Raw genomic sequence first — 22728 nt, 5'->3', positions numbered from 1 at the left:
GACTCATGTTTTCTCCAGTCACTATATTAGATATGAAGGTAGAGTCCACCTTTGGATCATTAAAAGAAGAGAGAGGAGATCAAACAAAAATAGTTGATTCTGTTTCCTCACTGTGGATGCCCCGAGCTGGAAACTCACCTCCTTATCAGCCTTTATGAGGTAGTGGAGAAGGAGAAATAGAGGATCCACAGGTGTGGCAAAATGGAGAAGACCTCCTGCAGATTACAAAAAGGACGAAGGGAATTAAACATCTTGGAAAGACAATGTGGCTATTTCACCTTAATCTCAAAGTGAAAAACAGTGTTGAAAAATATACGTGAAATTCCAAATTCAAATCTCTTCTTACACAGGCCTCAGAGTCTATGTGATTCTCTCAAAAGGCAGAATGTGCTCTATGAGATTTTACTCCAAAGAGCTTCAAATCCCCGTGTGGAGAGGAGAACCAAGATCCTGAAATTGATCTTTAACTTTCCATTTCTTCTTTAGAAATCATTTTTAACACAGCCTCCCAACGCCCTGAAAAAAGAGGGGTTAGGAGGAAGCACCGACAGAATGAGAATACGGCAATGTTAGGAAACCTGTATAGTCAGTCTATCTATAAAGCTGCAGTAAAATGTAATTTCCTGTGCTTTTGAGGACAAAGCCATGGGAAAGCAGTGCCATTCCCTCTATACACAGTCCCTTCTGTGGTCTGTGGGCAGGGGAATGTAGGATGCTTTGAATAGCCACTGACTGCCCCCACCCCAGAACATGAGGCAGAACAGTTCCGTTGGCCTACTCTTCCTTTAGTCAGCACTGGCCCCAAATTAAGGGAACACCACAAGAAATAGAACTTTGGTGCTGGGGGGTGTATGTGTGTATGGGGGTGGGGGAGCAGGTGGGCAGGCTGGTATATGACAAAGCATTTTAAAGAAACTTTGTTATGCTCTAGCCTATGTTAGAAGCCATATCAGTACCCAATTTCAAGGAAATAACATGTTAAAAACACAAAGATCCTCAAAAGAGTTTCTAATCAACACAATATGTGCCCCATGTACAAATCTAACTTCTAACTCAGGATGTGTCACTGTTTTAGGAGACAAATCAGAGTTGCTAGTTTAAAACTTCCTACTGTCTAAGACACACAGGAGATGACTTAACCTTAGTGTTCAAATGATCTTTCCTTTCTCCTTGATTAAACCTGCTCTGATGCCAAGGAAGGCTAAACCAGTGACCAGACTCCAAACCTGGTGACAGACCCACAACCCCACGTGTGAAGAATGGAAAAGCTGGAGAATGTGTTTAGTTATTGGAAATGCTTACACTAGTCACCTACCTGATTGAACTGACTGATTTATAAACCAAGAATGGTGTTTCTCCTTGAAAACTTTTACTTCAAACAGCTGCTGTAGACACATATTGAACAAGTAAATGGCTCCTTCTCCTGTTAAGACAAATCTGTCTTTTATTTGTAAGTTTTCACACACACACACACACACACACACACACCCCAAAAGACTATCCAGTATCTCTGACGAATGTTCCTAATATGAACATAAACATACACAGGTCTATTCTAAAAAACTGATTCCAAGGAAAGCTTACAGCTATTATACATAGATGGTAGTTTTCCAGCTCCATAATCCTCACTGGACTTAAACCAAAAAATACTAATACAAAGCCTGTCCTTAAATCCTCCATCAGATCAAGAGGGAATATCCATTCCTAAACTATCAAAACACAACAGTTCAGCCATATGACATGAGCTGGCACGTGGGTCCCTGCCTCTGGGCAGTGTGTGGCTCTTCCCACACAGGGTCTGACAGGGACCAAGCCACAGGCCAACCCTAAGTGAGAAAGACAGACATGCTTGAAGCCATAGGGAGTGAGTAAAGCTTTATTCAACTGAATGAATTTTTTTTCCTTTCCTTTCTTAACCAAAAAAAAAAAAAAAAAAAAAAAAAAAAAAAAAAAAAAAAAGGGAGGAGGCAGAAGGGTGAAGACTGTGCACATCTGCATGTTTTATCACTTCAACTAATGAAAAAAAAATTTTTTTTTTTTAACCATAGCACAATCTCTGCAGACAAGGATGCTGACTTTAACTCTATCTCCACCATATGCTGGGCACGTGCCCTTGGAGAAGTTACATAAACATTCCTGTGGCTGTTTCCACACCTGTAAAATGGGGACAATACTGAACCTCCTCATAGGGTTTTTATAAGAATTAAAAAAAAGAACACATGTAAATTTCCTAAACCAATACTTGGCACACAGTAAGAACTCAGCAAATGTTAGCCTTTACTTTCCCACTGCCAATGTAGCAAATAAAAACATTTGTTCCTCTGTTGTCTATGAGCATTTAGATAAAACAGAAATTTTAAAACAGGGCTGGCTTTCTTCTATACCTGTACTTTTCTTAAATGCTTTAGAACCTTTACTGCTACCTAAAACTTCTCTTGAAGAAATATTTCTCATCTCAACTTAGTCTGATATATAACTAAGAATTCTAAATATAGTTGACCAATTACAGTCAATTTCATTTTGAAGAAAAGAACACTGGAGAAAGTCAGGAATGTGTTTCTTCTCTTGTTGCTTCTATTTACATGTCTCTATAACAACAAGGCACTACTCATTGGCCCTCCCATACTTTTACTATTCAGTATTACTGTCACCAGGAGAAACCTCTAATATGGCAAGTATCAGGTGTCTACGCAAAACCTTATAAATCAATGGAAAAACAATTACACACAGAGATAAACACTATTGCCCATATTACTCAATATTTGGAATACATTTTAATATTTTTGCCTAAAAAATGTGAAGACAAAACTGAAAATGCACTGAATATAAAGTTAAAATAAAATTTTTTCAATAAAATATGAATCCCTTCAATATACAATGCTTATCATTAAAAAAAAAAAGTCCCCTGACAGAGAAAAAAAGTACTACTTTTTGGTCAGAAGAAAATAGGGAAGTATAGCTAAAACCGAAACTAATCAAAATCTTGGCATGTCAAGTAAAAGCCTTCTGTTTTTGTTTTTGTTTTTTTTTTAATTCTGGTTGTTTATTTTACTTTATAAGATAAAATGAATATAAATGGAGGCTAATGTTGAATAACTACTCTAAGAAAAGTTGGCTTAAGGAAGCCAAAGAAAATTAATCTGTTTTTAAAGAGAACTCAAACATGCTACTTTTTTCTTTTGCCCGTATTTCTGATGGCTGAACAGTTTTGTGAATTAAAATTATGAGAAGAAATTTTTAAAATGTTTAAGTCAAATGAATTATCTGGGAAGACTAGTAACGTCATCAGCTTGTTTTCTTCTCCTCACGGTGCCATCTTAACTTTAAAAGCTATTTAGAAAGAGCAAGGACACAAAGACATAAAAGTGTATATACTCATTAGCCACACATTTAAGAACATTCAAGTTATGAGAAGAGAACTTACCTGAACACGGGTTAACCAGTTTTACAAACATTAGCCCATTTTTCATCTTCTTTGAAGCATCTTTTAAATATTCTGAAAATAAACCGTGAATATATAAAATTAAAACACACAGCTGCTTTGTTGCTCACCTTACTTTACCCTGTTTTCCTTTCTTCTACTTATATGACTTTTCGAAGATTTTTAACTCAATTTATCACTTTACAAATGTTGTGATCTCAAGCAAATTACCAATTTCTCTGCAAGTTGCAGTTGAATTTCAGGTAGTTTAAATGTATTTCTATGAGGAATGATGAGAAGCAGGGGTCTAGAATCAGAAGGCCTGGGTGATAATCTTGGCTTAGCCACTTGGATAGCTTTGTCACCTTGGGCAAGGGTCTTAATCTCCTGTCTCAAATGCCATTTATAAACTGACAATAATAGTATACTTGTTTTTCAAAGTATCAAATTAGCCAATCTACTGAAAACATTAACGTAATCACGCAAATAGAAACATGAAATAAATGATAGCTATTATTATTAGTATTATCATTTGTAATTGTTACTATGATGAAGTAGAGCATTGTAAACATATTTACCTGAAACTTATATTTTTTACACAATTATCCTTTGCCTAATTTCCCAGTGGGATATTTGGCTTTTTTTTTTTTACTACTTTGTGAGATATCTTTATATACTAAGGATATCAACTATGTTTTTAATCCTGCTCATAATGATTTTTGCCATATAAAAGATATAAAATCTTCATGTAATCATATTGATCTTTTTCATTATGGTTGCATCCTTTGTATCACACTTAGAAAGACTTTGTCTTAAGATTATGTGAATTGCCTATATTTTCATTTAATATTTAGAAATTATATTTTTAACCGATTTGGACTACATCTGGGTATAAGATATTAAGAGGAAATCCAATTTAAATATTCTTTTCGAGGAGTTAACCAGTTGTACCAAAACCATCAAGTTTTTATCACATAGATTAAAACATAAAGACCATGACAATTTTATTGGTAACACTCTCCATATATTTTGAGTGGCATATTCATAGAACTCTTAAAATGTCCCTATTACCAAAAAGAACAATGGGGTTCGGATTAGTAAGGGGGCATAGCAACAATTTACCAAAAGAGCAGAAGAGAAAGAATGAAAGAAGGGAGATTTTACTCTCTTTTATTTTTCTATGGCCCCCACTCCCTTTACTCTACTTCAGATCTTCATAAGCTTAAATAGAGCAGACATATTTTAGAAGTTGGCTTACCCATGAATAGTTAAAATATGACCATTTTTTCTTAAACTAATAGTGACATTAAGTATCTACAGAAAAAAAAATTGAGATTTCTACTTTCCACCAAGATGGAATAACAGGAATTCAATTAACCCTCTGAAACAACAACAACAACAAAAACCCACAAAACACCAGACAAAACATATGAAACAACTATTCTCAAGGCACTGCACACAGGCCATGCAGGACCGTAGTCCCTGAGAGATGGTAAACAAATGAAATGAGCCCTATGATTGCCCAGCTTAAAAGAGTTTCCAGGCCACAGTGCAGAAAGAGAGAACCCAGTAAAGCCTAGCTGACTCGCTGAGTTGAAGAGATGATGCTAAGAATTCCAGAGACACCAAGGTGGTTAGGGTTCACAGGTCAGCACACAGGAAAGGAGAGGGCTAAAAAGAAACAAGACCCCAGAGATCTGCAGAGGGTCCTACTTAAGTAGGATCAGTGCATGCATGTGATGAAACTACCCAAAAGCCAGGAGAAAACTCATCTAAACAGATTCGAGGAAACAGTACCTCATACTTCCTCAGGGTCTTGAATTGTGCCTATTCCCAGACAGACTGTAAAACCTCACAATTCATGGAGCTTTAGGCATAGTACTCAAAAGGGTCCTCAGTAGTAGGGAACAGTCAGCCCTAACTATTTGCTGGTCTGGTCCCACCAAACTAATTATAAAAGCAAGACCTAAAAGTATCCAATTCTTTCAAAGTAACTGTGTCCAAGAATGAAGTTCAAGGATATTTATGGAAATACAAAAATACTCATCACCCAAAAGGACAAAATTCGCAATGTCTGCCATCTAATCAAATACTATGAGGCATTCAAAGAAGCAGAAAAATATGGCCCATAATGAGTAAACAAAATCAATTACTGAAAGAGGGGTATTAATATACAAGATAATAGAATTGATAGACAAAGGCTTTAAAAACAACATTCCTCATGGACAAGTTAATTAGAGACATAGAAGATTACAAAAAAAAATACCTAAATTGAATTTCTAAAGATGAAAAATACACTGGATAAAATTAATAGCTGAAGAAAAGATTAATGAACTTGAAGACACAGTAATAGAAACTATCTAAAATGGGAACACAGAGAAAAAAACTTGAAGAAAAAAGAGTATTAGTAAACTAAGGGACAACTTCATGCATTTTAATATATGTATAACTGGAGTTTCCAAAAGGAGAAGAGGGAACAAAAAAAAAATTTGAAGAAAGTAAGTCTGAAACGTTCCAAATTGGATGAAAACTACAAATCCAAGAAGCTCAATGAACCCAAAGTATAAGAAACAGGAATAAAACTATACATCACAATAATACTTTGAAATCAGTAATAAAAAGAAAATCTTGGCTGGGCATGGTGGTGCATGCCTGTACTCCAGCACTTTGGGAGGCCAAGGTGGACAGATTGCTTGAGCCCAGGAGTTCAAGACAAGCCTGGGCAACGGGGTGAAACCCTGTCTCTACAAAAAATACACGTGTGGTGGCATGTGCCCGTAGTCCCAGCTACTCGGGAGGCTAAGGTGGGAGGATCACTTAAGCCCAGGAGGTTAAAGCTTCAGTAAGCTGTGACTGCACCACTGTACTCCAGTCTGGGTGACAGACTGAGACTCTTTCTCTAAAAAAACACTGTTATTGTTCAATTGTCTATATCTCCCTTCAGTTCTGTCAGTTTTTGGTTCATGTAATTTGGGGCTCTGTCATTGGGTGCATGTATGTTTATAATTGTGATATCTTCCCAATAGACTGTTATGTGTCTAGTAATAATTTTTATCATAAAGTTGATTTCATGTGATATTAGTATTGCCACTCCAGCTCTCCTTCAGTTACTGTTTGTATTGTATATCTTTTCCCATTCATTTATTTTCAACCTATTTTTGTTTTTAAATTTAAAGTGTGTGTAAGTGTGTCTAGTAGATAGGATATAATTGGGTCAGGAGTTTTCCTCCCTCCATTCTGCCAATCTCTGCCTTTTAATAGAAGTGCTTAGTGCATTTAGATTTAATACAATTATGGATAAGGTAGGATAAGGTAGGATTTACACCTGCCATTTAGCTCTGTTTTCTGTATGTCATATTCCTTTGGATTCCCCTATTACTGTCTTATTTTGAGTTAAATAGATGTTTTCTAGGGTACCATTTTTGATACCTTGTTGTTTCTTTTATTTAAAGGAGTTATTTTCTTAGTGGTTATCCTGGGAATTACAATTAGTATCTTAACTCACAATGTAGTTCAGATTAATACTGAGTTTCAAGAGAATTTAGTAAGTTTTCTGCACATATTCCTTTTCCTCTCCTCCTTTGTGCTACTGTCATACAAATTACATCTTTACGTATTATAAGCCTGTTAACACAGTTCATAATTATTGCTTTATGTAGTTATCTATCACCCAAAAGAGTTACAAAAATATATTTGTGCTTTTATGTTTATTTCTGTGTTTATCTTTACTAGTGCTCTTTATTCTTCTTGTGGATTCAAGTTATCATCTAGCGCCTTATCCTTTCAATCTGAAGGACTCCCTTCATAATTTTTGTGAGACAGGTCTGCTAGTGACACATTTTTTCCCTTTATCTGAGAATGTCTTGGTTCCTTCCTAATTTTTGAAAGATAATTTTGACAGATATAGAATTCTTTGTTGAGCCTCTCTTTATTTCAGCACCTTAAATATGTCATCCCACTCACTTCCAGCCACCATGGCTTCTAATGAGAAGTCAGCTGTTAATTTTATTGAGGATCCCTTTTATTTGATGAGTCATTTTTCTTTTACTGCTTTCAAGATTGTCTTTTCACAGTTTGACTATGACACACACAGGTATGGATCTCCTTGAGTTTATCCTATTTAGAGTTTCCTGCACTCATTAGTTGTACAGACAAGTATTTTTTAAATCAAATTTGGGAAGTATTTGGCTATTATTTATTCAAATATTCCTCTTCCACCCTTCTCTTCTCATCTGAGATTCCCATAATGCATATAATAGTAGGCCTGATGGTGTCCTCCAGGTCTCTGGGACTAGGTTCAGGTTCAGTTTTCTTTATTCTTTTTCTATCTGTTCCTCACCCTGGATAATCTCAATTGGCCTGTCTTTGAGTTTTCTAATTCTTTCCTCTGCCAGCTCAAATCTGCTGCTGAGCTCACGAGTGAATTTTTCATTTGTTATTATACTTTTCAAATCCAGACTTTAGATCCTTTTACAATTTCTCTATTGATATTCTCTATTTGGTGAAACTTCATTGTCATACTTTCCTTTCATTCTTTAGACATGGTGTTCTTTAGTTCTTTGACTATGTTGATAGTAGCTGAATAAAATCTTTGCAGAATAAATCTAACATCTCAGCTCCCTCAGAGACAGTTTCTATTGACTACTTTCCCTATTGTGTATGGGTCATACTGTCTTGTTTGTGTATGTATGTCTCATGCTTTTTGTTAAAAAAAAAACTGAGCACTTCAGATAATAATAAATGTGGCAATTCTGGAAATCAGACTCTCCTCTCCCAACTCCCCAGGATTTGTTGTTGCTGTTTTTTTGTAGTTATTGCAGTTGTTGCTGTTTGTTTGTTTAGTGACTTTTCTGGACTAATTCTGTAAAGTCTGTTTATTTCTTGCAGTGTGCAGCCACTGATGTCTCTGTTTAGTTAGCTTAGTGGTTAGCTGATGCTGTGAACAAATAAGTGATCCAATCTTTGCTGAAGGGTCCGGTGTGTGTGTTGAGGCATACCTTCAACACTTGGGCACTTTAATCTTCTGCCTTAGCTTGTATTTATTGCCTTCTTCGGACCTCATGGTCAGTCAGAGGTGAGACACTGAGGCCCTCTCAGGTCCTTCTGAGCATGCACATAGCCCTGCATATGTGTGTAGCCTTCTAATCCTCTAGGAATATGTCAAGGGTTTTTTAAAAGCCCCTTATGGACATCTTGTTCCTCATATCTTACCCATAAGTTTTTGGCCAGGTTTTTACTTGCGCAACTGGTATTGACCCCTCAGAAGCTATGATGTTAAACGATTGTCACTGATTGTTTTTGACAAATACCCTGAAGATAGGGCTCTGTGGGAACAGAGCAAGCTCTGAGCTACAAGGTAGGTCAAATAACAACTATGCCCTGCAAATGAGACTTTTCCAAGGAGCTGTGAGAAAAGTCAAATAGGGACAATGCTCTGGGAATGGGACTTCTTGAGGATCTTCCATCCAGGCCTATCCTAGCCAATGGTTGAAGGCTGTTGGTTTTTACAAGTACCGTGTTTGCAAGGCTGCTGGTTTTCAAGGCTACTACAGAGCTGAGGAGAGGAAATGGGAGTAGTTCAAGTTACAATCCCACAAACCCTGCTGTTCCTAATAAGATTCAGAAGATTTTCTTGAATAAACACTTCTCAAACTATTGGAAGCCTTTGGCTAATTTCAGGGGTTCTGAAAAAGTTGCTTTTTGCTATCTTTGCTAGTGTTTTCATTGCTTTTATGGGAGGGTGGATTTACCCTCACTGAACTTTGAAGACTTGGTATGAGAAAAAGAGCTCATTTACTATAATATTTCTGATAAATTCCTTAGTCTATACCTGGTATTAGGCACACAAAATTACTTGTAACTATAAATTAACTCTATCAAAGTTAAAGAGTTTCCATTTACTCTGAGAAAATCCTGGGTCATTTCATGGACCAGCCTCTCACTCAACAGGTTTGGAGGCTCCACCCTTTTTCTAACTTCTGCTGTCTTTTACTTGCATTTAGCACAGGTGAAGAATAGCTAAATTAATTAGAGAAGAAAACCCTGCTTTTAGAGTAATGGGAAAGAATTAGAAAAGAGAGAGGGAGTGTGAGGAAGGGTCATGATCTATAAACCTACTTTTAACTTATGTCTATTTCTTCAATGATGTCAGCATAGAAAGAACATTGGACCTAGAGTCAGATGGGTCCATACTCCAATCTCAGCTCCTCTCCTCACTCAGCAGTGTGACTCTGTGCAAGATACTCAACCTCTCTGTAGTTTGTTGTTTCATCTATAAAATGGGTATAATAATAATTATTTTACATGTTTCTGTTAGATTGAAATGAAATGTATGTGAAAGTGCCTAGAACACATAATAAATAATCAATTAACAATCAGTATCCCTTCCCTCAACTACGTGGAAAATGTCGAGAACATGTAGGGAATAATAAGATCAAAATATAAAAGTCACAAAATCTAAGCACAGAGTTACATAACGGCTTAACAATTAGTCTTCCAAGAAAATATTAAATTAGAACCAGTGTATCTTGTTTAAAAGCCAGAACACAATGCATTTTATATGTAAAAATCAAGGTAATGTAAAGTACCCAGTAGTGTTTCTGGCACATGAGATATACTCAATAAACATAACATAAATGAATTGTTCAAGTTTAGAAAAAACTCAATAAAAAACTATAAAAGCAAGTTTTGATACTAAAAGAGCCAAATTTCACTTGTCTAGAAAATTGACTCATGTGAGACACCTTCTTCCAAAACTATGCTTCCAACTCTATTTTTTAAAAGAGTAGCTATACACTTTGTCTTTTTTATTCTTTTCTCTCATCTAAGAGATGACATAAGTCATGCTGGCTAAAAAAGTATTTTCACAAAAAAAGAAAAAACTCAGACAACTGAGAAGCAGCTATCAGTCTTGCTGGCCATTTTAGGTTTAATAACATGTTAAACTTCCCAATTATCTCAAGCTCTGCCCCTCTGGTTCCTTAAAACTAACTGATTCCAGAGTAGTTATCTCATGGTCTCTATATTCTCTGTAAAGATTCAATTGTATGTCCCACTGGTCACCATTAACTCTGGCAGCAAATCTTCCATCTGCTGGGCTTCCACAGGCTGGGCACGGTGGCTCACACTTGTAATCCCAGTACTGTGAAATCAGGCTGAGGTGGGCAGATCACTTGAGGCCAGGAGTTAGAGACCAGCCCAGCCAACATGGTGAAACCCTGCTCTACTAAAAATACAAAAATTAGCCGGGTGTGGTGGCACATGCCTGTAATCCCAGCTACTTGGGAGGCTGAGGCATAAGAATCGCTTGATAAGAATCGCTTGAACCCAGGAGGCAGAAGTTAGAGTGAGCCGAGATCACGCCGCTGCACTCCAGCCTGGGCGACAGAGCGAGACTCTGTCAAAACAAAACAAAACAAAACAAAACACCCTCAAGAAACAAGGAATCTCTGATTGCTACTTTCCTGACATCTGTACTTTAAAGAAAACATACCAGTGACAAAGAGACAATTGTGTCTAATGAATGTAAAATCAAAAATAACAGCTAATATGTATTGGCCATTTACTGTCTACCAGGCACTGTTTAAGTCCTCTATATTGGTCACATAATAGGTGCTATGTTAATTTCCACTTTTTTGGATGAAAAACCTGCCTGAAGGTCAGAGTGCAAGTCAACTATAGAGCCAGGATTTAAACTCAGTCAACTATTATCCAGAGCCAACGTTTTAAACTATAATACTGTAAAGAAACTCTTAATCTGAAGTCCCATACCTCTTAACTTAAAAAGCACAAACAGCAGCTTGGAAACACAATGATCCTGACATGACTATTCTCCTATGATATAAAGATTTAAAACTTTCCCTCTCTTGTCCTGTCCTCCTCATCCTCAAAAACCAGCAGAGTCATCTAACCAGCTGCAATCCAGCTACTGCAATCCAGCCAGTAGACCACACAGCCAGGGGGCAGAAGGAAGAGAAAGGAGGGAGAGCTGTGTATATTCCATACAAAGCTGCATATACTTCTCCCCACCACCCCCAGATATCTGTGACATTATAATGCTGAAAAATTAGGTTACACAGCACGTATTAATGCACAGACTTAACCATTCCGTATTTTTTAAAGTTAGCCACAAAGTATTGTACAAGCCAAAATGGTACATGATTTTTCATCTACAGACTATATAGTACAGGTTGTTGTACAGTTGGTATGAAGTTATTTATCAGCAGGTTTTTCAAACTTGGCAGCTCTTTCTTATCCCTCTCTTGGTTAAGACAAGTTTTTTCACTGCATTTAAAGTTCAACGACACGAGACAAGTGATTTTTGCCAATTGTTCTTATGACTTGGAAGCAATGGACACTTGTTCCTGAGCCTCTCTGATTTTTGGCACATAGGAGATAAACTCTGAGAAACATACACCCACTGTTACATGGAGAAGAAAGTACAGACATCAAAGCACCATTTATTTTATTTTTAGATATCATATCAAGGCTATTCAGGTTTCTTAAGAAGATCCAATAGAAAAAAGAAAAAGAGAGATGAGATTATCACTCTCATGCTTATGCAATATGATGTCCTAAATAGGTTCCAGTTCATTTTCTTTAGACTTCAGCCATCAGAATATATTCAGACTCTCCCCCTCTCCCTGCCCCGGCACCCTCCTGCCTGTTTGCCAGACACTTCCTTGGAAACACTTTGGTAGGACACAAATACAATGCATGCAAGACAAATCAGCATAATTTTCAAGTAACTTGCAGCTTCCAGGAACACTAATTTCAGTAATAACTATACGCCTTCACTTCCCAAAACATTAGCACTGCTGTCAAAGAGATCTGGGTCATTTTCCTGGCTTTGAAGCTCTTGTTTCTTCAAAGACTACAAGACACAAACCAAGAAAGCAAGAGAGACATGCACCAGGAAAATTATGTGATTACTGAAGTAATAGGTTCCTCTATGTGTAACTTTCTTTTGAAGCTTTGGAGAAAAAAATAAAAATTAGAGGCCGGGCGCAGTGGCTCACGCCTGTAATCCCAGCACTTTGGGAGGCTGAGGCGGGCGGATCACGACGTCAGAAGATCGAGACCATCCTGGTTAACACAGTGAAACCCCGTCTCTACTAAAAATACAAAAAATTAGCTGGGCGTAGTGGCGGGTGCCTGTAGTTCCAGCTACTCAGGAGGCTGAGGCAGGAGAATGGCGTGAACCTGGGAGGCGGAGCTTGCAGTGAGCCCAGATCAAGCCACTGCGCTCCAGCCTGGGCGACAGAGCGAGACTCTGTCTCTAAATAAATAAATAAATAAATATAAAAATTAGAAACTAGCCTTCAGCAGGAACATAGAAGACAAAATCTCCATTCTTTCAGGGTTGTCCCTATCAACAACCATGTTTCTAGGAACAGCCTGTGCACTGGAGAAGAAGCTAATAAAAAAATTCAGGTTCACAGCCAACTCAGAGCCACAAAGACCAGCAAACATACTGAGATGGACCATGGGTGGAGCATGAACTATGTGGGAAGCAGGAAAAATTCTGGAGTGCTAGAAAAGACAGACCTGATTGGGGTGACTGAGAACAACCAGGTTTGGTTCCAGGGAAGGAGGTATGTCTGGTCCCCAGTCATCAAACTGAGAGCAGTTTGAGACCAGCCGTTCCTGGTCCTCTGGCCTCTCCCACAGTGGTGAGGTATCATTATTCAGTCAGCAGAGTGGCCTCTGGCACATGCAGGAGTCCTGGAAAAGGACTTGAGAGAGCTGACAGCCTCTGACACTGGATTTCTATTGTATGTTGACAGATTATTTGACTTCTGAGTCTTGGTTTCCTGATGTGCAAAATGGTGATAATAAAGCTTGCCTTAACTGCTTCCCAAGCTCATCAAGAGGGTCAAATACAATTATATGAAAGTGTTTTGCAAAGTTATAACAGCTAGAAGTTGCAGGCCTAGAAGCTGGGCTTCCTAAAAATTATACAAACTTTGACTAAATGAAGGCAAGTATAAGTTACAACTAGAACCCAATTCTCCACACAAATAAACCTCTGCTATACCTATATACAAGCCAGTCACACAGACTACCAGCAACTGAGAAACCCCTAATGTTGGCCATAGGCAAGACGGCTCACAAATGGCTGAGGTTTCTGGCCAGAGCTCAGAGTCCCACTGGTGAAATGATGTGGTAGCTAGTTCCTCTGCTGTCTATCCTGTACCCTTTCCTTCTTCCGGAAAAGCACTCTTTAGCCTCAAGTGCCCACTTTGTCCTCCTCCTCTCCCACCTTGTGCTTACAGCCTGCCCCTCCCTGGCCACAATAGGTGGTGGAGGGTGGGACTGCATGTGACCACAGCAGGACCAGTCAGAAGGCTGTTTTGAAACGTTTCAAACTGGAACTAAGAGGAGAAACCCCTCCCAGCAGACACCGGGGGATCTGTAGCTTGGGAATCACATGAAACCAGTTTTCCACTAAATGGAGGAAGTCAGTTTGAGAAGAGGAAGTTAACACTCACAGAGGCAGAAACCCTGGACTCCTGCTGCTGCAACACCCTAGGGCCAGATGTCCTATGCTCTCCACCACGCCACCACCCCTGCTCCTTCCTGGGAAGATGTGAACCTGCTAAGGAACTCCCAAAGAAGTTCATGTTTGGTTTTGTAACACACAACCCAGGTGCACTGACCCCACATTAAAAAATGGCAATTTCCATACTAAGGCAGACTCACAGGCTATTCAAACCAGTATCCGGTTTCAGGAAAGCACACCAAGGGATGTTTGCAGGAGGGTATGGTTGTCCTCAAAAATGTAACCTGCTTTCAATGACTTTTGAAACATCCTAGTTTGCCATTGGGTCCAATACAGCTCTGCAAATGTATCTTTACCTCTTTTGCACCTATTTGTATTTTCAATCTTTATCCACTTTCAAAGATAACCCATTCCAAATATGTACTGTCTACTGTCTGAAGCAATAAGTAATACACCTCTTCAATGTTCAAAGCCTAAAATACAAATTCTCTTTGTCAACTTGGTTCATATCACTGTGTGAGTTTCTGTCCTTACCAAAATTAAGAGGAAAAAAACAGCCCCTACCTCTATTAAATCAACTGAACTGTCTTTCTCCAATTTTATGTAGAACAGCACCATATAAACTTTCATGTAACTCCAATCTCCCTGAGTGTTTTAGTGTTACATTAAATAAGTAGTAAGGGTAAACAATGAAATAAAGGCAAAAATAGAAAATTAAGAAAAAATTTAAGAACATTGGAATTCATTTTGTAATGTAAACAACATGAAAAAACTGGAAAGAAGTATCTCCAAAATTTTTATTTTGGGTGAGGATGATGGACAAATTATTTTATTAGTTTTTTTTTTCCCCGTATTACTAAAATTTCTATACTGGGTAAGTATTATCATTCTAATTATTTAAAGTTATCAAAAAAAAAAAAAAACCACTGTGAGAAAAACATGTAAATGTAGAGTTAACTGGTCAAAAGAAGGTTAAAAGGCAACAACAATAACAAAAAACCTTTAAAAACAATCAGGCAAAGGTAGCCGATCATGCAGGAGAGCCTTACCAAATGTTCAGACCTAGGCCCTCGGAGGAGTCAGCCAGCCTCCAGCTTAGTTGTTTCGGGGACAGATAATGAAACAGGGACCAGAACATGCAGCCCCAAATCCCTTACATCGCCTTGCCACGGGGTGGCCCATTCTGCTTTAGCAAACAGTCATCCTTAGACAAGGAAGTCATAAAGGTAGCTCTGAACAAAGGCCTGGAAATCCTACGTGACATGCCCCACTGTTTGGAGGTTGTGCTCTGAAGCTGAAGGCTGAGGTGCCCACACTGAGAAGCAAAATGGCCACTCAGGGAAAACACACTTGGACTCTCTCTAGCTCCTGGCATGTATTAGGTGTTCAATACATATTTATATAAAAATGGCACTTAAATGAATAATCATGAAATGTGTAGGTGGTCAAACAGGTACCACGAACCTGGGCAGTAACAAGAGGAGACGCCCATGGGAAGGCTTCCTGGTAGAGGTGATACTTGAGCTGGGTTTAAAGGATAAGTAGGAATTTGCCAAGTAGATAAAGTGAAGAGCAGGCAGGATTCCAGGCAGACACAAAGTCAAGATGGAGAAGCTGAGCTGGAGCAAATGGCTTAGCTTTGTGGAAAACACAGTTGAACAGAAACTTGAGGAAAGGGTAGAATTTGGATAGAAGTAGAAGGGGAGGAAAAAGCAGAATAAGCAAAGACATTGCAGGAAGAAATGGAATGTGAGACTTTTATTCGTTCAGTAAATATTTATTGAAATATCTACTCTGTCCCAGGCCCAGGGCTAAAAGCTTGAGGTGTAAGAAAGCTTATGAGTAACTCAAATCACAGATAACAACCCCACGAGACTGGTACTGTTCTCCCCACTGTGGAGATGACAAAAGTGAGGCTTTATAGTGAGGAGGTAAACCACCCAAGGACACAGAGCTAATAAATAGCATAAATCTAGCTTTTAAGTCTGTGTTATTATAGCCAGGCTTTGGAGCACACTGACTGAGTTGTTTGTTTTTTAACATCACAGTTAAAGCTCAGAGGATGTGGGAGAATCCATGCAGTCCTTATTCTGTTATTCATATAAAAAATCACGAACACTGCTTGCTTTCCTTTTATGAATTTTTTTCTGACCTGGAGGATAAATATGTGGGAGTCATGAGTTCTTACTTATAAATGTCCTAAGTATTTTGGAACAGTTACTAAAGGGACAAGATCAGACTCCGGAAACAGCCTGATTACACCAACTGGCAACTGAAGTCCATCCACTTCAGAACGTGCTCAGATAGATAGCAAGGGGAGCGGATCCAGTGGCCATCTGAGAAAGGTCAGTCGGGTCCCACCAAAAAACATTTTGCAAAAACAAAGCCAGACTGAGATTCGTGTGGAAAATGTTAAACATGCTCTATGCTGGAAAACTCTGAGACTCCTACGTTGCTGACTGCCTGCAGTAGACTATTCGGTAAACGACACACCTTCCAAAAAGCTGAGCTTAATTATTCCGAGGTTGTCTAAAATCAGCACTTGAATTGGCCAGGTTCTCTATCATGTGCCAAGTGAAGTTCACCTCTTCTGAAAATAAGGAAGCTTTCGGCCCTCACGTGTATTTCTAAACACAAACATATACATACATACTGTTTTGACAAAGAACAAAAATCCTGCTTAACTTTTTCTTCTGAGATTAACCATGAGCCATTAGGTAAAGAAGGGAAAAGAGTGTTTTTTAGTGTCACTGAAAAGTGCATTAAATCTATAGTAGTTCTTCCTTTGCCATACACTTTAAACCTTTACTTTTTTTCCTCCCCCAAAACAAGAGGCATTTCTTTGGACTTATAAAAAGCTACAATTATGCCAGTTGGTGGACCAAAAAAAAAAAAAGTTTCAAGACTATAATCAGAAATAACATTAATATAAATGTTCTCCATCATTAAATAAGAAAATTAGTTTTTCCTTTTAAATTTAGTTTATTTTTTAAATCCTTTAATTAGAACATAGTTCTAATGCATGAATTTATACAGTCCTTCCACATCTATTTTTGCATTCCAATTGGAGAGACAGCTCTGGTATAATCATTTGTGATTATCATGATGCCTCACATAAAAAGCTGTTATTGTATTTGAAATGTCGAAGGTAGACAAGGATTCTTATCTCCCAAAAAGCAACCCATCCTCTACCTCCATGAAACTGCTTTCTGTGGAGAAATAAATAATAAGTGCAATCTTTCCTAAAATACTTTTTAACATGCATATTCATGAAATAAAGGGGGATAACTTTATTGCAAAACTTGTCTCTAACTGAAAATTCGAGTTGAGGTCCAGTTTCACCTCAGGACTGTTTAATCAGGGGGCTGATTAAGGAATATTTTAATCAGCCTAAGTGAACCCAAATGAGTTTTGTTTTAATAGGCCTGAAATGATTTTTCTTCTTTTTTTTTTTTTCAATACACAATGTTAGGGTTTCCCAATTAATATTTCCTTGGAGATGAACCCAATTAATTGTTCAGCCCCCAACAGCAATAAATGCAGTCTTCTAAACGCAATGAATCAGGTGACCTCTCACACCTGGGTACATCCCAACTTAGTAGCATTAACAAGAAAAATGGACTTAAGAAAAATATTAAAAATATGACGCAAACATTTACTTTTAGGGCAGAAAAAGAGGGACGGAAACTTATACTACTTTCCAAAAAGTAAAGATGTTAATGGCCTCTTATAGAAATTAAAACTGGAAACAGGCTAGTATTCCCAGGCCATTTTACAGAAACATTTAAGACCATCCCAAACTAAAAGAAATGCTTGCCTTGCTGAAATGGGAAACGGTTCTGTCTTCACCAGCCTGTGAAAACCAACGTCCCAAGTCTAAATATCTCACAAGTATCTCTTCCAAGTTCCAGATTTGTTTATCTGAGATAGCCAGCTTCTCCAAACAAATTGAAAACTAGAGGCAAAGATACCTATATCAAACATTTAAATATATCCTTCAAGATATAACACAGTGCTGTGGCAGGCAACTCGATGAACAGCATGAATTAAATGTTGGAAAAAAGTATCATTGCAAGGTTAGGCATCTTTACCCTTGTCTCATGGATAAATCCCTTTAAAGTTCTGTTGACCTGTGGGTTCATTTGCTCACTTTTCAGTACACAGAGTAAGTTCTTCAGATCCCAAGTGTTCTAAAACTGAATACAGGCCGCCTCCGCCAAATACTTTTGAAAAATGTTTAATAATCTTTGTTTTCTTTATTAAGGGCCCAGCTTTACTGGAGTATGGTGCACCCTCAGCCAAGGGCATATCGTTTCCAACTCCTGAATGTGTAACTAAGCAGGCTGATTTCTCATCTTCTGGAAGAGACGACAACTACATCTGGGAAGACGAGCCTCACACTCTGCACTTACATGCACTTCCTTGACCATATAAATTCTGGCCCACCACAAAGAGGGCCAAACATAAGGCTTGTCATTCTTATATCCCAATCTAGTTCCCAAAGTCTTTACTGCAGTGGTTTCTGGAGTGGGGGCAGAGGTTTCCGGACCAGCAGCATCAGCATCTCTTGGGAACTTGTTACCAATGCACATTCTCTGGCCCCAGCCCAGGACCTACTGAACCAGAATCTCTGGGGGCTGAGGCCCAGCTCCCCAGGTAAATGATGCCCTCAAGTTTGAGAACTAGTGTTGCACTGCAGTCGCTATCAAACCTTGTTGTACCCTCAGAGCCTGCAGGTGGCACTAAAGGCCAGAAGGAAGAATTGCAGGAGCTGGTAGCTCAAGTTTTTAACTGCTAAGAGTTCCTGCCCCCTGACCACACAGCTCTTCTAGCAGTTCCAACAGCTGCTCAGCCTCCCCCAATGCCTTAAAAGGTCACAGTAGATCTCAGCTCTGAACAGAAACTCAACTGAAACTCTTCCCACAACCCAGCAGTAGATATATTAAAACCTACAATTTTCAGGGATACAATCAATATTTAATTCTTTTGAGGGTTTTGTGTTTAATACAAGGACACAAACATACTTTTAAAATGACGATGTCAATACTGATTAAACAGAACAACAAAATAAGAAGCTCAAATTATAACCAGCTACTGTGTATATCTGAAATAACAATAATGCACTTGATTCTGAAAGAATGATTAGAGTTCCTACCCTGAAAATCTAATTGTCTTGATGTGACGCAGTGAGAAGAAAGGATGATTTTTCTAATGAAAAGCATGTATACGGGTAGCCCTTTGCGAGATTCTGTCAAAACCCTGAATTTTGCATTAGCTGTTTTACCACCAAAACGTTTTTACTGAGGATGCGCAGCAATGGGAACTCTCATACACTGCTTGTGGGAATATAAATCAGTATAACCACTTTGGAAAACCATTTAACATTGTCAACTACAGCTCTACACACAAGTACTAGAACCAGCCATTCCACTCCAGGGTATACACCCTAGAGATATGAGTGCCCATGTCTATCAAAAGCCGCCTAAAGGAATGCTCTGAGAAGTGTAACTTGTAATAGTTGCAAACTGGAAACAACCCAAATGTCCATCCACAGTAGAGGGGATACATAGTATGGATACTCATACAATTAAACAGAAGCAGCAATGAAAAAACTAACCAACCAACCAACCAACCGACTGCTACAACATGAATGAATTTCACAAACCATGGATGAATCTTTCAGAGTGAAAGAAGCCAGACACAAAGGGGCACGCTCTTATCCAAACAGGCAAAACTAATCTCTGGTGACAGAGGTCAGCATAGAGGTTCCTGGGGCTATCTAGGAACAGGCATGAGGCGTTATTGGAAACAGTCTACATCTTGAACTGGGGGATGGTTACTAGGGTGGTGTATACGAAAAGTTCAGTGAGTTGCATACTTAAAATTCGTACACTTTACGTTTTATTTTTAGAGGCAAAAAATATTATTGACAGCCTGTCATGTAAACATTTTCAATAACCATCATAAAAGTCGAAATTCCTGGGAAAGAATATTGTTATCAGTATATTTACTGCAACAAACACTCTGCATTTGCTGAGCTAAACTCAAAACTTAATACAGGGAACAGGAGATGTTCCTTTTTTCCAATGTTATACATATATAAAAAGACCAAACCTTTCTGGCTTGCACTCCCTAGGCCAAATTCCTTTAACTGTGTCATTTAATCGGTCCTTCCTTGTGTGGCACTGGCTGTCCATTGTCCCAAGCCCTCGCATGTCCTGGATGGCCGGTCATCATCCACACGCGGGCTGAAAGGCCCGGCTCCAGCAATCCTGTGGTCATTATTCTGCTGAATCGCTTTGAACTACCCTTGGCCTAACAGCGATTCCCATCCCGCTTCCCTCCTGCCTCGCCACCGCAGGCCTGTCCCTTTGGTTTCTTGTTAAAACTGCGCACCGTCTGAGGCCAATTCGAGCCTACTGGATCCCTGGTTCCAACCCAGTAGGATCACAGAAGCAGGGCCATCTGCAGGTGGGGGACACCAAGGGCTGAAACCTCCGGGGCCCGCAGCGCACCGGTGACCCGGAACCCGCGTGGCTCCCCTCAGGCTGAGTCGGCTTCCACCCGCCCACCCGAGCCACCGGGGATCAGGGCCCGGGAAACACGCTCGTTCCTTTTCGGAGCTTCCGGGTTTGAAAACCGCGGCTTGCTATGACGTGTGACCAAGATGCGGGGCTAGCTCTCCCAGAGAGAATCCCATCCCGCGCCGGGCCGGGTAGTGGGAGCCACCTGGGTTGGGGGCCTCGCGCTCGAGGTTGGGGGCCGCGCGCCCGGGGTCGCGGGCCGCTCCTCCAGTTCTTGGGTCGCCCCCGCCGCCCGGGCGCGCGTGTTTACCTGGAACCAGGAACACGTGCTGCCGGGCGCCAACCCCGTCCCTGCAGTCCACGCCGGCGGCCATGCCGCCCGCTTCTTCCGGGGCGCCGCAGGCTCAGCGCCGCGGGCCTCAGTCTCCCAGCCCCGCCGAAAATGGCGGGAGAAGGGTCTGTTCCGGGTGGCGCGGCGCGCTGAGGGACCGGCAGCGCCCGGGAGGAGGCCCAGGGGCCGAGTTTCGTTTCGTTTCCAAGACCAGTCTGCTGCTCGTGTTACGTTTTTAAATTTAGCGCCAGGCGAGGGGCTCTGAATGCCGGCGCGGGGCCGCAGGCAACCGGAAGGGGCCGCGGCCTCTCCCTCGCAGCTCCACTAGCGGTAGGTGCTCACCGCGCGCCGCAGGGCGCCGAGTGACGCGGCGCAGGGCGGGGTCGCCGGGGCCCCGCGCTCTGTCGCTGCACCCAGCGGCCCTCCATGGTCTAGCCAGCAGGCTAGGATTGGGTCTGCGGGGTGTGTGCCCGGACAACGGGTGACGCCCGCCACACCCCTGGGGCCGGGGGACTCACCTGGAGCTAGTCCGTGTTAAGGACAATAGCAGTCACATCGGAATCCGAATGCAACTCTTAGCCATGGTCCTCAATTATTTGTGAATATATATTGGTCATCAGTTGCATTCTATGTTGCTACTGATGTGAGAATATGTGTGCATTGTGAGCTATAAGGGATGTCCTCAATTTGGACTCCGTCCTCATCACTAAAAGAGGTGCACAGTTTTGGGCTCAGAATATGAATTTGTTCTTCTGGAGAACGCTGTATAATGAGAAAAATTTAGACATTTATTTAAAAAGTGATGTTTAAAAAGTTAGAGCCATGAAATTTGGGGACTTAAACTTTTAAAAATAACATTTTAATTGAAAAGTGCTGTTTGGTACATGGTTTTTAAGAAGAAAGTACAAATTCCTTTCATACTTTAGAGAAAAGCATGGGCCAGGCGCAGTGGCTCAGGCCTGTAATCCCAGCCCTTTGAGAGGCCGAGGCGGGCGGATCGCCTGAGGTCAGGAGCTGGAGACCAGCCTGACCAACAAGGTGAAACTCCGTCTCTACTGAAAATACAAAAATTAGCTGGGTGTGGTGGTGCACATCTGTAATCCCAGCTACTACGGAGGCTGAGGCACAAGTCAACCATTTTTTTTTTAAATAATAAACTTACCAAGAAAAACAAAAACAAAAACAAAACAAAAAAAAAAAGAATCACTTGAACCCAGGAGATGGAGGTTGCAGTGAACCGAGATCCCACCACTGCACTCTGGCCTGGGCTACAGAGCTAGACTCTGTCAAAAAAAAAAAAAAAAAAAAAAAAAATCCGCGAAAACCTAATTTTTTTTTTTAAAGAAAAGCATGATGTCTCTCTTTTATCCCAGATCCCAGGGGTAACTGTTAACATTTCTTCTCTATTCTTGCAGAATTTTTCCATGCAAAAACAAGTTAATGTCTTATTTTTGCACAATTGAAAGAATAATATACATAACTCATGCACTTTGCTTTTCATGTTTAATCTTGAAGATAGTTAAATTTAGCAGCACTAAATTTATCTCGGCCCTCTGAAAAGGTTTTTAACTTCAAACCTGTTTCCCATGGGGTGAGACAAATACAGCTGCAGTTGATTGCAGGACACAGCTGGTGGAGAAGAGGCCTTTCTGGCTGAGGAAAGGCGCCTCTTGCCAGTTTTGGGGCAAGGAGCAGCAGATTTGTACTGCTCTGATCTTCCCTCTCCCCCAAAACGACTGTAGAAGATGCTGTGGTGTATAGCACAAATCCCCAGGCACACCATTGTCTTACTAACAGCTACAGGAGCACCCCATTATTCCTGTAGGATGGGATCCAAAACCCCCAGTGAAGGCCTAAAACCGCAAATAGTACCAGACCCTAATACACTGTTTTTTCCTTTGCACGTATATCTGTGAAAAAGTTTAATTTGAAAATTAGGCCCAGTAAGAGA

The 22728-nt window shown here is 40.0% G+C and overlaps 1 protein-coding gene across 3 annotated transcripts in view; it reads right to left on the bottom strand.

The window, feature by feature from the left end:
- RNASEH2B (ribonuclease H2 subunit B) overlaps positions 1 to 21217 on the bottom strand; it is a 63555-nt gene extending 42338 nt beyond the window's left edge. For 2 of the 3 annotated variants that reach the window (XM_054446747.2, XM_054446744.2), the window contains exons 1-4: positions 20757 to 21217; positions 3425 to 3496; positions 1316 to 1423; positions 139 to 215 (exon numbers count right to left, since the gene is read on the bottom strand). In XM_054446747.2, the coding sequence (XP_054302722.1) occupies positions 139 to 215; positions 1316 to 1423; positions 3425 to 3496; positions 20757 to 20820 (321 nt within the window). In that variant the 5' untranslated portion in view covers positions 20821 to 21217. Of the gene's footprint in view, positions 1 to 138; positions 216 to 1315; positions 1424 to 3424; positions 3497 to 9538; positions 9562 to 20756 lie in introns of those variants that run through there. The other variant, XM_054446745.2, reaches the window with a different exon arrangement.
- Between the last annotated feature and the right edge of the window lie 1511 nt (positions 21218 to 22728).

The sequence above is a fragment of the Pongo pygmaeus genome, chromosome 14 (genome assembly GCF_028885625.2).
Source record: "Pongo pygmaeus isolate AG05252 chromosome 14, NHGRI_mPonPyg2-v2.0_pri, whole genome shotgun sequence".
In the NCBI taxonomy this organism is placed as follows: Eukaryota; Metazoa; Chordata; class Mammalia; order Primates; family Hominidae; genus Pongo; species Pongo pygmaeus.
The sequence above is the reverse complement of the archived record's forward strand: the minus strand, read 5'-3'. Positions and strand labels throughout refer to the sequence as shown.